Source organism: Pelecanus crispus, chromosome 1, assembly GCF_030463565.1.
Source record: "Pelecanus crispus isolate bPelCri1 chromosome 1, bPelCri1.pri, whole genome shotgun sequence".
In the NCBI taxonomy this organism is placed as follows: Eukaryota; Metazoa; Chordata; class Aves; order Pelecaniformes; family Pelecanidae; genus Pelecanus; species Pelecanus crispus.
The window spans coordinates 62818629-62833012 of NC_134643.1; the positions used below are offsets into that span (position 1 = coordinate 62818629).

General features: G+C 43.8%; 1 protein-coding gene across 1 annotated transcript; it reads right to left on the minus strand.

Moving 5' to 3' along the window:
- Window positions 1–171: 171 nt before the first annotated feature.
- On the minus strand, window positions 172–6315 carry NOPCHAP1 (NOP protein chaperone 1). Its single transcript, XM_075722555.1, has 5 exons — window positions 6246–6315; window positions 4861–4947; window positions 3041–3177; window positions 1230–1408; window positions 172–1117 (listed from the first exon to the last, which is right to left on the minus strand). The coding sequence occupies exons 1-5, from the start codon at window positions 6313–6315 to the stop codon at window positions 1054–1056; spliced, it is 537 nt and encodes a 178-aa protein (XP_075578670.1). The 3' UTR covers window positions 172–1053.
- Between the last annotated feature and the right edge of the window lie 8069 nt (window positions 6316–14384).

Below are 14384 nucleotides of genomic sequence, written 5' to 3' on the forward strand. Positions count from 1 at the left end.
GCATTGTGAAAGAAAGACCAGAATCCTTGTTATTTCTTACCACAAATAGTACAGAAACAGATATTAAAATTATAGCTTTAAGTATGGGATTCAAAATAAATTCTGTAAATAACTGCAGGTTTCAAGTAACGACATTTAAGGTCAACATTTGAGCAAATACAATATAGAAAATTTTACTTTAATGGTGTAGAAAATACAAAGTTCCTTTAAGAAACAAACGATGACATCCAGGAGCATGGTAGATACTTCTGAAATGCAAACCGATCTATGAAGTAAATACAACAGCCCAAATCATTGTATTTGATCAATCTGAGGTAAGTATGAATGAGACATACTTTCACTGATTTTGGTTTCACAATTGTTTCAAGCTAACCTAAGTACAGGCCAGCTGAAAATTCACCTTTTTATTCTTCTGGCAGTGACGGTTGTTAATAAAATGGAGAGGACAGAGATGTGGCAGGGAAAGTGGGAGATGAAAAGTGTAGCTTAAAGCAATTGTAACACCACAGAGGCAGACTTGACCATTTAAGTACTGAGGGTATCTGCACTACAGCCACAAATGTTCCAGATATGGGCTAGTAACCTACCCGTAATGATACGGAGCTCAGCGCAGGCATAGAGGGTAAGTAAGTAATCCTTTGCTGAACTCTCTCTTGAGTCATGGCCGTCCTTACCCATGCTAGCTCATCTTGACATGACCTCGGCCACTGCTTTAGTGTTCAACAGTTATTGTCATGAATGCAACATAGACATACCTCTACTGTACTTTAAGATAATGTTTAATATTGAAGACGTAGATAACACTTCACAGGATGTGGAATATAAAAAACGAAGCTTTTTTCCTAGTTAATTCTTTCCTGCCCTTGAAGCAAACCCTTCTTCTAGCACAGTACAAAAATCTTTCTTCAACAAAGCAACAGAACGAGAATTTTAACTAGTTCAAGTGCCCCAAATTCTAGCTGCTTTCTTAGTCTAACCTACCGTGAAGTTCATTTCCATGTTGTTTGATGAATAAAACTGTAATTAATTCTTCAGAAACCCAGCCTGCCTCAGTCATGAGTGGATCCTGAATTCTCCACCATGTAAACAATAGCGTTTCACATGATCCTGAGGGATGCTACATTAGGAAACAAGGTAGTTTTAAGGGCCAAGTCTTCAAAGTAAGAAAACACGATTTGGGGGTTTTGTTGATTTTTTTTTTTTTTTTAAGTAAAATAAAATTGATTTACTCATTCACTTTGCTGTCCAAAATTTCTATTTTGCCCTTTTCTCCCTTTTGTTTAGGAAACTTAATGTTGTCTATTGTCACTTCATCAGTTATACAGTCATCTTCAGATTCCGAGTCATCTTCTGAAGTTAGCATCTCTTCATCTCTATCAGAATCACTCAGTTCAACTACAGCCACATTCTGGAAAAAAAAGACCTTAGTTAACACATTACACATTTCTATACCACTTCTATCATTTGAGTAAAACATAAATCAAACACATGAAACAGCCTACTACCATAAGAAAACCAGAACCACAATTAGAAAGACTTTTGGGTTCTCCTAGGATTATGACAAATATCATGAACAGATTCCTAAATATTTAAATTGTAATTTATATTGCCCTGTAGCACACATAAGGCCATTTTTATATCATCATCAAAGAAAAAAAATGAGTCAATAGTGCCTGAGTCACAATAGGGTCAATGACTCAGTCTAAATCAGATATTTAAACTGACAAGCAGGAGGCATCAAAACTAATTTTCAATAAAGAATTCAAATGAAACCATTTAGTGTATAAGGGGTCATGACATATATACAAACGTGTGTATATGTATTTATTAATATAGTTCATATCTTATAACCTATTAGTGTTCATGGCGCTACAACTACTGCAAAACAGCAAGTAGTTTAAAGCACCAGGATATTTTTTGAAGTAAAAGTCATCATATATTTCCATATGCAGAGCCATGATTTTTGAGGTCTGTTTTTCTCTCTGAAAATATCCGTCTTAAACAGATAGTCCTCTCCTCAAAAACTTTCTGTAAGCAGCAAAGCAAAATACAGGAATTTGAGATGCAAATAAATTTCCTAAGTGATTTGCAAATAGCATTAAGCTATTAATCACTAGGTCTCCTGGCTTGTTTATTATAAAGCCAAGACACTTGTCGGACACTGTCACATGAAAAATCTTTTAAAAATCCTGTCCAAGTTACCCGTTCTGCTTCAGCATATTAAAACACACAATTTTCATGACCCACTTTGTTTTCTCACTATTTATTTGGAATTCTTCAGCATATACCAGCACTGGACAACCTATTGCATGTGGGCTGGATACAATCTACATGAACGCTGAATTCAGCCAGTGGCCAATAAATTGTTCTGACAGCTCACACACCAAACGCCAGGTTGCCTTATTTCTGCGTTTTATCTTGTGAGTTTGCAGGCCAGAATGCACCTGGCTGGGACACGCACATATCACATCACCTTCATATTAAAATTTTCTTACATGAGCACGTGGCTGCAACACTTCAGTTAGAAAGAAAATACTGATGCAAATGTAAATAAATAGACAAATACCAGCCATAAAGGATCACACCACCAACAACAACTTTTCTAAACCCAAGACCTATAGCCAGTCCTAAAAATACCTACAAAGCACAGCTGAAAGCCAGTTATTACTCTTATACTAAAGCCTTCTGTTATGCCTTACTACGCCTTACATTGTCCAGTTTCTCAACCAAATTACCCATGAGACATTTAAAATACAATTTGTGACTTACTTTTGATTCAGAGTTGCTGATTCAAAAGTATGTCTTATTCTGGCCTTAAACTGCTTCATCCCCAGTCATTAAATTCTGCAAGTATGAAAACCAAGTAGTAAATTTTAACCAAACAAGCATTTTTATTACATCTGTTTTGAATTTGCAGATCGCAGACTAAAATGGTAAAGACTTAGCCTCACCTATCAAATTAGCTCATTCTAAGATCACAGATTTATTTTAACCACATCTAAATTTTCTTTCTAAAATAAAAAATATAGTAAGTATTTACCATTTCTATAACTTTTTCTGTTGCACTGTCTAAATTTTCAATATCAAACTGATGAGCTGGTGCTGTTACCATTTTTCTTCTTAGCTCATCATTCGCATGGGCCATCTGTGGTAAAAAGCTCTGTACTCGGTCCAAAACTGAAAAAGAAATAATTATCACATCTATATATACAAACAGATGCACATTAGTTTATACATTTATACCTCAGAAATCTGAGCATTTAAACAGATTCCATTTCAACTGTAATTTCCAGCTGTCTACCATATTTAAGATGTTTTAATAGGAGGATTTATTACAGTATTCAACTTCCCAAGACATAAACAGCAAAAAGATATCAAATCTATTGGTCAGCATGGGGTGCAGGAAGAAATCACTTACACAATTGCATTCAAATTCTTAAAACAAAGTGTGACTACTTTACACAAAACTTGCTTGTAAATTCCATAGCTTTAAATACATACTAAGTGCCATCTTGAGAAACTTCCACATCAGTATTATCCCCAATGGAAATATAATTATGTCCTCCTTTCTTCCTCCTTATGAAAGTATAGGCTGAAGGTCTCGAAGAAGATGGAAAAATCAGCTGTAGCACAGATGCCACAGATGTCATGCTACACTAAAGAAAGCTCAACATATTTATCAAAAGGGGATCTGAATTTAAGATGGTGGGAGAGAGACGGATGCTTTAGGTTGAAGTATAAAGCACTTACCCTCTACAGAAATATCCCTCTAAACTCAGTGGGAGTTCCCAACAATTTTAAGATAATCAGTGTTATTAGGAGAACCATACTCATTTTTCTTCCATGGAGGAAAGGAATATCTTCACCTGCCTCCAGAGCTTCTTCAAATAATCTTTGCTCCACACATGCAGATGAGCCAATCACTAGTTTTCATTCTCCATTAAGAGGTACTATTCCAAATGAGCTCCACAGCAGTCTGACAGGTATAATCTACCTTTGGAACACTGTCATCTTTGTGGACTACTTTTATCTAAGAAAGAACTCAATATAACAAATTGGCTTTTTCTATTACTTTTTAAATCTCAACTCAATCACAAAATAAAAATACGGTAATTTGACAGGACTCCATTTTAAATTAGATGCTTTTATACACCAAATACTTTATACTGAGAAATTACTTCTGAAAAGAGGTAAGAAGCCCAGATCAGTAAAAAAAATCAACAACTCTATACTGGAAAAGAACAATCTGAGACTAAAGAACTCTGGTACATATGAACAGAAAAACTCCTGAAGATACACTGCTTTCAAAGAATGACAATTTTTACACTATGTCCTCTTATGCACGGCGTTACATTGAAGAGAAAGTTAGCTTTGACTAAGAAAGAAGGCACATAGCTCAATTAAAGAGAAAAAGGTTTCTTAATGCAGTCAAATTAATTTTTTATGAATGCATGGTTACATGATCTGGCTTAATATTTTTGCCAGCACATTCATTAAAAACAAAGTTCTGAAACTGATCTACGTAACTTGCATCAATTTGAAAGTAGCTGACTAAATGAAAACCAAAGGTACAACATGGCGAATTCACTATATGCAGACAGCACAAGTATTTCTGCAAGGAGAACCAAATCCCTAAAACTTAGAGCTGTAACGCCTAGCACCGCAAAATCTAGCTTTGCAGAAGCAGCAGTTACAGGATTAACCTGTGGGATGTGCAACTGCAGTGGAGGACCTAGCACTGGTAGAAAACAAATACAAGAGTTTGTCACTTTACTAATGCGAGGAAAGCACTGAAGCAAAAGTTGTATCAAATATGTTACCTACTACCTGACACTGTTCCAATAACAAAGCCCTACTTACCATTACTCCTTGGGATCCTAACTGTCTGCAAAGTTGTGGCCTTCTTACTGCTACATTTTGAACTAATCAACAAAGTTTCTTCCAGCCCTGGAAACAAACAAGTATTTGCATGTTTACCTATGTCAACCACAAATGTCACATTTTAACTGTGAGGCTCTCTTTTTGCTGCTACTTTTCCACCTTTCTACAACAAGACTAAAAATGAGGATTCAACTGTCTCTGCCTCCAGGAATTCCACTCTGCTTTTCTGCAAATACTGTTTCTTGATGTCTGGTTGGGGTGGTCATCTCAGTACTTCTGTACGTAGCAGGTACTTAATGTCTAGAACTTGCTACCACAAGAGGCTGTGAAAGCAGGCGGATCAGCAGGTTCAACACAGTATTAGACAAATTCAGGGCAGCAGTCATAATCAGATACTAAAAGGACTGAGCAGGAACATACCCGCTAGCATCCCTACCCCTACAATTGCAGATACCGGGCAAATTACAAGAATGGGGAGCACACAGTGCTCAAACTAACAAGTTCTCTGTAATTATCATCTGCTATTGAAGTTGGAAAAAAGAATACTGGGTTATACGCACCACTGGTCTTACCCAGCAGGTCACTTTGTACAGGCTGCCACTGTTTTTAAAGTCTTTTGTCAAAGATTTATTTAGCAACAGATATCGATGCACAGAGAAACTACCTGCAATAACCCACAGCAAAACATAGTGAGGGAACAGCTAACACGTGTTAGTTACACTGATTTAAATCCCTTCCCTCATGTGCGTGACTGTGGTGGTGATCAGTGAGAGCAGGCCACGCACGGTGGTGCTAATGACCTAAATAAGTATTTTCTAGAGCAGCATCGTAAAATCCAAATGATGTGGGGAAACTGCATTAGTTAGACAAGTTAGTTCTTATGACGGCCAACACAGCCATCAGCCCCTTACCACTAACTAAAATGAAGCTTTATTTCTTTTTAACATTTTTTTTTTTGTCCTCACAGAAATGCTGTTACGACTCTCGATACTAATTTAACGTTTGTTTTGGGTTCCCTCCCCACTCCCCCGTATTTACTTCGTACTACGCTAGCAGTACCCGGGAAAACGGCAGCTCTTCAGAACACGCGAGATGCAATAAAAGGTGGAGTACTAGCAGCCAAGTGGGCTGAAAAGCCCCCTCCCTGGGGCAGCCCACCGCTGCGGGCCCGAGCCGAGCCAACCCCCCCGCTCCCCGGCTCGCCTCTCCCCAACCTCCCGGCCTGGGGGGCGGCCGGGCTGAGCCCCGCCGCGCCGGTCCCGGCCGAAAAGGCGAGCGGGAGGGAGGCCCAGCTCAGCTTGGAGAGCGGCGCCGCGCCTATCGGCCGCGGGGCTCCCCGCCGCCTCCCCGCAAGGGCCGCTCACCTCCTCTGCGCCCCACGGCCAGCAGCTCCCGAGAGGCGGCCGGCCCCGTCGCTCCGCCGGCCCCCGCCATGCGCCACCGAACCGGAAGCAGCTCCGGGGCGGGCGGGCGCTCGCCCTGCCGCAGCAGGCGCGGCGCAGCGCCCCCTGGAGGGCGGGAGGTGCAGAGCCGCCCCGAGGCCGCGGCGGGCGGGCGGGCAGGGCGAGGCGCCTCGCGGCGTCACCGCCGCCCTTCGCGCTGCGCCATTAGCGCCGCTCGGTCAGGTAACCGGCACGAACACCTGGGCTTAACGGTGCAGAAAGGAAAATAATTCAGGTTACAAGGGGGAAAAAGAAAAAATGTAAACTCTTTATGAAACGATTTGGCCTGAAAAGTCCGTCCTGTCACTTGGGGGAGAAACGGGAGTGTGAAACCAAGCTGCAAGCAGGTAGCACTACTCGAGCGCCTGCCAGCAGCGGCTCTTCTTTGAAAACTGTCCCTTTTTCGTTATCAGAATTTGACAAATGCGCCTAAAATGAAATTTCAGACCCCGAGGGAATTTTAATTATCTTTTGGAAAAGAAACGTACGCAACCGTCAAGTTCAGTCGACGTTGGTCAACCTGTTATTCAAGATTTGTTCTACCGTTTCCGTCCCTATCTGTTTATAACCTAGGCAATGTGAAAACTGTAAAAAGAGAACTGAACGGTTCATGAGAGAGGAGACGGAAGTCCAAGCCAAAAATGAGAAACAGTAGTAATCAGATAAGCGGTGTTTCTATGCCCTCGTTGCAAAGAACACAAGGAAAACAACCCACCCACATCCCAGGGCCTGAGAATTAACCAATACAAAGGAGTAAGACGCAAACCTTCCGCAAGGCCTCATGCGAGAGACCGCGCCGTTGTTTTCCTGACAGACTGGCCCAAGCGAGCATCCTCTGCCACGTTCCCAGCCAACCTGCAGCACCAGCAGCGTTCCACCAAATTTGCTACCTGGTTTCCTGGTTTGCGCCTTTCTGCTCAGCTGTGCTCTGGGGTTTCCGTTTCCCAGAAAAATCCTATTGCTAGCTTTGATGACTGAAAAATCTCGAAGACTGACATTTTTTAGCCGTGGGCCACAAAAAAAAAAAAAAGAAAAAATTATTTCAAAAAGTCTTTCTGCAATCGCACACAGCCCAAAATAACAGTGCATGGACCTCAAATAACATATTGAATCCACGGGTATTATGTGATTTCAGTGGAGGGAGGGGCATAATACTGTCGAGGAACCTGTAATAGGGAGTGATGAAATGATTCCCCAAGATCACCAGATAAGCAATTAGAAAAGCCAGAAATAGCACCCTCAGGTGCTATTCCCAAACCTCAGGTTTATAGTCTAACCTGCTGGCAACAGAGGCAGATGCGATCTCTATCTGCTTTGCAAGGCAGCCCAACTACATATCCAAACTGTGTGCCATGCGAGCACATACAAGGCATGGATATACATGGTTGCTACTAGGGTAGGGGGACAACAGCATCTGTAGCCCAAATTCCCAATAAATTCAGGCTTGAGATAGCATTCACCACTGAATTAATAGCTCTTGAGGTTTGGGCTGCTTCATTCATTTAATGCAGTATCGACTCAGAGTTGAAGATGGTGCTGTCTAATTCACTACTGTAGTGGGGATTGCTTTGGCCCCAGTCCTGCACATGCACTCTCCTGCACTTAAGTTTCAGCTTTTCCACACCTACCCACAGCAGCTAGCCCCAGCGCAGGGCAGACACTTGGTCACTTGCCCATGCTGTCTTTTGTTCTGTCTATACAAAGGAAAAGAGATGCTGTAGACTTGGCTGCTGTCACCATCATTAAATCCCGATTCTCTTTTCTTCCTCTTTCTTCCCTTTCACCTTTCACTTAAGGCATCCTCGCTACTTTCAAGGGCCGAGCAACAATCGAGGAATAATGCTAGTAATGATAACAACTGCACAAATTTAGCTGGCCTGACTATTTTAACATATTAATATAAAGCGTGTCTCAAAGCAAGAGTTTTGAGGACTGATTAACAAGGCCCAGAAAGGCCTTGTTAATCAGTATTTAGACACAGGCAGCTGATTTCAAGGGAATTACTCCCAAACTTACACGTAAGCACTCGGTGTTGCACGTAGGGTGCACAGACTAGCTGGGCAAGCACAAGAATATTCCAACTGACCAAAAACTTTAAAAAATAGGTTTCTGAGGAAGCTATTTTCAGCCAAGCTGCAGGGAAGAACGAAAATGTCTTAGTAGCTGACATTCTGGTGCCACTACAAAACGCTGACTCTGGCGCTACGTCGCCAAGAAAGCTTCTGCCAGTGGAAGCAAAGGCACCGTCGCCGCCTGCCAGGGGAGCGCCTTCCCCGCTCGCCTTTTGTTCTCCCAGGCTGGGGAGCGTCAGCCGGGCCGTTTTGGGGGGGGCAAGGCGGGGGGCCCGGCTTCGCCCCGTGCCGCCACCGAGCACCGGGCTGCCCGAGGGGGCGGAGAAGGCGCGGCGGCAAGGGGAAGCCCGCGGGTCCCCCCTCGCCATCCCCTCAGGGGCCCTCGCAGGCGGCGGCAGCGGCCCCCCGCCGTCCCCTCAGCGCCCCTCCCAGGCGGCGGCGGCGGCGGCGGCGGCGGGGTGACCGGCGGCCGGAGCTCGCCCGGGGGCGTCGGGCCGGGCTGTGAGCGATGGCGGGCACGGCACGGCACGGCACGCCCCGTCCCGTCCCGTCCTCTCCCCTCAGCGGCGCAGGCCGACGGTTGGCGACGGTTGACGGCGGCTCGCGCCCCTGGCGCTCGGCCCCTCCCGCGCCCGCCGCCGGGTCAGAGCGGCCTGCGGCGGCGGCGGCGGCGGCTGCTGCTGCGCATCGCGGGCCACATCATCGCGGGGGCTGCCCGCCCTCCCGCCGCTTCCGCGCCTGCTCAGTGGCGGCGGCGCTCACCTAGCTCCGGAGCTGTCACCGCCGCCGGGCTGCTCCCTCCCCGCCCACCGCAGCGATGGAGCGGGACCCCGGGCCGCTGCCGGCATCGCCCTCGCCCAGGTGAGGGGAAGGCGCGGCCCGAGGGCGCGGCGGGGGCGGGGGTGGGGGTGGGCGCCAGCCGGGGGAGAGGGGCCGGGGCGGGCCGGCGACCTGCCGCCCCGGGGCGAGGGAGGCGGCGGGCGGGAAAGTTTCCTGACGAGTGGCGGAGCTGCCAGGCGCCGCCTTGCAGGCGCTGCGCCCCCGGGGAGCTCATGCGCCTGCCCCACCCCAAATGCCGCGGGCGGCCCGGGGGCTGCGGGGCACACGGGGCCGCCCGTCCTCCTCCCACGCCCGGCCCCGGCCCTGGCCCCGGCCGGCTTCCCCCGTGTGCGCTGGGGCTCGCCGCCCCCAATACTCCGGGCCCCGAGACCGCCGCCCGTCCTCGCAGCCTCCCTCTGCGCCCTCCTTCCAGCCGCATCCCGCGCCCAGCAGCCGCCCCCCGGCGCCAGGGCAGGCTCCGCTCGTCGCCGGCCTGCCCGGGTGTCCTGCGCCCGGCCCACGGATGCTGAAGAGCGGTAAGGCCGCCCGCGCCCCGGTACCCTGCGCTCCTCAAACCCCCGCAGCTCTTTCCGTCATGTGCGCGTAATTACTGCTCCAGGTAGCCTGGACAATGAGCCTTTTCTTCGGTTTCCCTGTGCGTGCACGAGAGCTGCCCAGCGTTTCCCGTGGCCCTTATTCCCTGGCACGTTCCCCTTATTCTGTACATCCGTATACGCTTGCATTTCTGCTCCCACCTTTGCACCTGTGAAAATATGCCAGAATCTGCCACCGCAGATGCGGTCGCTAGACAAGCGTGGAACCTGTATGTGAACAGCGCACATACAGACTTCAAAGATCATCTTTTTTTGTTTACAAGCATTGGGATTAACAGTGGTGGTACATTCGTGCTCTTTCCATACTTTTCCACCAAAACATAGGAGCTTTTTGTGATTTACTCTACTTCCTACTCTGTCATTAATTCTCAATTAAGTTCAAGCAGTAGCTGTGCCTCTCTAATTTCAGTGAATATTATGATTTCTTTTTCCTACCCCCATGCTGTCCAGGATGCAGTTGTGAGTCTTCTTCACTCACATTTGATCCTAGATTATAGACCACAGTACATTAGCCAGGCTCTGATGAATGGAACATATAAAATTAAGTAATTGTTTAGTCTCAGTGTCAGGAACAAAACATAAATACCTGAAAAAAGCCTGCTCATGTATCTTTTCTAAGTAGAGTCCGAGCAGGCTTTAGTAGATATCCTAAGTTATATCCGCACTTTACCAGTTTGGTAATGCTGGTAAAAAGGTGAGAGCAGGTGGGAAGACCTGTTTTGGCAGCATTCCCTACATACACTGCCTTAGAGAGATTGTGAAACTGGAACCATAAATACTACAGTATGACTGGTAGACACTTCAGAAGGAAAAATAACAGTGTATCACTTTCTTTTCAAATACCTTAGGATATTATCCACAAAAAACCAATGTGAAATTTGTAGCCTAGTGCCTAAGTTAATAAGCAATTCATCCCTCCTTGGTGATGACAGTAGAAACCTGTAATCAGGATCCCAAATAGTACAGTTAGGACTCATCCTGGTCAGTACCTATTGGTTACCTAATCTATAGGACTGCATTATCTTTTACATTTCAAACTTTCCCACCTGCTTTTGATGGGCTGGATGTGATTTGCCTGGTATTTTTTGTGTTGGTATTCCATCTGGGTGATTTTACAACCTGACCACATTTCACAGCCTTGCTACCCTGTTTCTGGCTCTGTTTTGGTCTCTTCTAATTGAGTTGCCTTAAAAGTACAGAGGCAAACCAAATCTTTTTCTGACAGCTGCTTTTCTCTTCCTTGGGGCCAAAATTGAAAGCTGCCGTGTTCAGGAAGTGGAATGCAGCAGTCTCGAACTTGTCTGAAAACAGAGCCTGAGGCTGGCAGCTCTTTCAGTGTCTTATATTCAAGAAGGCATCTGGAGATTCTTTGATCTGTTTTTCCCTCTCATTATTTTTTCTTTTGTTTCTTTTGCGATTGATTTAGCCTGCAACTGCCATACAATAAATACCATGTTAACCAGTTTACTGCATAATATTTAAGAAATGGTATGTGATGCCCATATATCTGCTTTGCTTGCAACATTTGTTAATTTTCAGCATGTTTGCCAGTCATTAATACCAAGCATTAAGTATCTGGTATAAATAATCTTAGCCCAATGCACCACCTTGGGTTCCGGATTCTACAAAATGGTTAATGATAATACAGTCTGTTTGTTTACTCTCTGTATGTGCTAGGGCGATATGATATAGCTTTCACTTTCTGCTGATACGTTCACTAGGATACAACGATGTGAATGAGTAGCCACAGCTGTGATACGGATGTCAGTGCAATACTGGGAACTTCTAGGTATGCAGGACACAGAAGTGGAGAAGAGACTGTACAGATCCCTGTATCACCTGTGTAAATATTATTCTGAACTTTAAAAAGTTCCCCAAAATCTCACATTTCAAACTTCACAGAATCTCAGAATTGTTGAGGTTGGAAGAGATCTCTGGAAATGGTCTAGTCAACCACCTCTGCTCAGTGTAGGGTCAAGTAGAGCAGGTTGCTTGGGGCCATGTCCAGTTAGGTTTCAAATATCACCAAGGATGGAGAGTCCATAACCTGTTTGGACCAGTGTTCAGCCGCCCTCATGGTAAAACAAAGCTTTTTCTTATGTTTAAATGGAATTTCCTGTGTTTCAGTTTGTGCCTACTGCCTCTCATCCTTTCACTGAAAAGAGACTGGCTTCATCTTTGAAGCCAGAAAAGAATCCAGCTTCATATTTGCTTATTATGGCAAAATATTAAAGCTCAGTATTTCATTAATGTTTCATATCACTTTCCTGAATATCCCTTTCCAAGGCTTGTTCTTGTACTGAGAGGTGTTTCTCAGGCAGGCATGTTTAAGCTATTGTGTTTCATTGTAGACTACTTAGAAGTGCAATGTAGAGTTTATTCTTGCTTTAAAAGATTACCTGTAAAAAATGTTTGCAGCTGTTAGGAAAAACGGGTTTTGACTATGACGTGGTTAGATTTAGATCCTGTGAAAGCCCTCAGTATTATTTAGATAAGCGTTATCTTTTGGTTTTGTTAGCTAAACTCTGAAAGAATTTAATTTTCCTAGACTTAGACTTTGATAAATATTTGGTTTAGCCTGTCATAATGCTGACTCTACAAAAATTTCATACTTGCGTATTCACCATTCTTCCCCCTTCCCTTTTTTTTGAAGGTACTTCAAAAAGCATGGTGGTTTAATTAATATGTTTTCATGCTTTAAATAAACTATCAGCAGTCGAATCACTAAATGATCAAATTTCGCTGTAGAATCCAGTCCTTCAATCCTGCTAGCGCTGGATGTTCTTTAAACCGTAGAAAAGTATGGAAGAAGCATCTCCTTCCCATGCTCTTGAGAACTGAATCATGAGTGTGTCTGAAACAATGTTGGCAATTCGTTTGGGTAATAATGAAGAGCGTTCTTGCTGCCTGTTCCTGAACAGTTACATTTTCTTTGTCATCTTCATCTTCCTCAGATGAACCAAGACCAATCAAGCCAATCAAAGATAAAGGATGGGAAAATGTGATAATGATCAGGTGTTCAGTTTCATAGCTGAAGTATCTGAGATTTTTCTAAAGCAGCTGTCTTATTTCCAAAAGTCAGCATCTTTTCCAGCTCATGGTCCTGTCTATTTTCCACATCATCTGCTTCTGCCTCTCCATTTTCCACATCCTATATACTGTCTCTGTGTGTATTTTTTAAATTGCTGTATGCATCAATTGTATTAATTCTTATGGGGGAAATTGGTTTGTTGTCCACTGGATTGCTAAGTGTCTCTCTTTTCAGGAACACATCCAGCAAACAGCAGGGTATGGCTGTATTTCCCGTTTGTGTATGTTTGCAGGACTGAGAAAGAGAGGTGAATAATACACAGTAATTGTTGTGTATTATAAAATGTATGAAGGGAAGAAGAAACTATTAAAAGTAGGCACTGAGGAGACAATAAAGAAACGGAAATTATTATATTTATAGTCTGGGCATAGCTCATTATTTCGCTTGTAGGGACAAAGACAAGGTGTCCTTTCATTTCATATATAACATGCCAGGTAGGATAAATCTGAGGCTGCTTCCTGGCTTCTCAAAGGATCTTTGTCTCTCTCTTTTCATTTTTTTAGTACTTCACCTTTCTCTGTGACTTCCTGATCATATGGCAAGAAACCAGATTGACTTATCTCCTATTTCTACAGAAACTGGGGATGGGATTTTTGAGATTTTCACCTCCTTTCCCTCATTTGAGTTACTCAAGTAGAGCTTGCTTCTTTAGCTGGCTATATCTTTTCTAGACAACACAACAAAATTGGCATTGTTCTTGTCAGTGATAAAGCTTCTTAGGGAGTTCTTGTCCCTGAGATCATACTGTTCCTTAGATGGTTTGCTGCATTTTGTAGGTACAAAAAAACCTGTAAAAGTACAGCAATATTAGCATCCCGTAACTCAGGATAAAATTATTGCATCAGATGACATTTGGAAAATTATCTTTGTTGGAACAGGTTTTTAGAAGTGAATAGTTACAGAACGCTTCATAGTTATCTCCTCTCTGTATGCTCTGAGGAAGTAATTACTCTTCACTGTATAGTACATTTTTCAATTTGTCTTCTTAAATTCTCTATTTTCAGCATTTATCATTAGCTCACTTTTTGTCATTCCAAGCCTTTTTGGTAGGAAAAACATAAATGAATGTCATCCAAACTGCTTTGTACTGTTTCAACTGTTAGCCGTCCATGCCAACCTCTTCCTTCCTTTGTAACTTGCTAGTCAACCAAATTATTCTTCTGTTCCTCTTTTTTTTAGTTTTAAGTGCTATTTCTATTTGTTAACACTTTCTCATACTAAGTGAAACCACAATATTCCCAGAAGAATTGTGTCTTAAAAAGAAGACAGTAAAAACTTAAGGAAAAAATTCCATATGTTAGAAAACTATGGATAATTAACCCATATATTTTTGGCCAGGGTTCCATACTAGTGAATAATTTCCGTGAGTCACTGGTCTAGCACTCTGGTGATGTGACTAGAGAAATCACAATGAGAGCCAGACTCTGCTTTGTTAAAGCTATTGGGAAATTTTCTCAATGTATTT

Bases quoted from the DNA above. Each gene is read 5' to 3' on its own strand.
- NOPCHAP1 (XM_075722555.1), bottom strand. From the start codon at position 6,315: ATGGCGGGGGCCGGCGGAGCGACGGGGCCGGCCGCCTCTCGGGAGCTG. The intron at 4,948-6,245 runs GTGAGCGGCCCT...GTTTGTTTCCAG, and splicing joins GGCCGTGGGGCGCAGAGGAG to GGCTGGAAGAAACTTTGTTG. The intron at 1,409-3,040 runs GTAAATACTTAC...TTTTTTTTCCAG, and splicing joins CAGAAAAAGTTATAGAAATG to AATGTGGCTGTAGTTGAACT.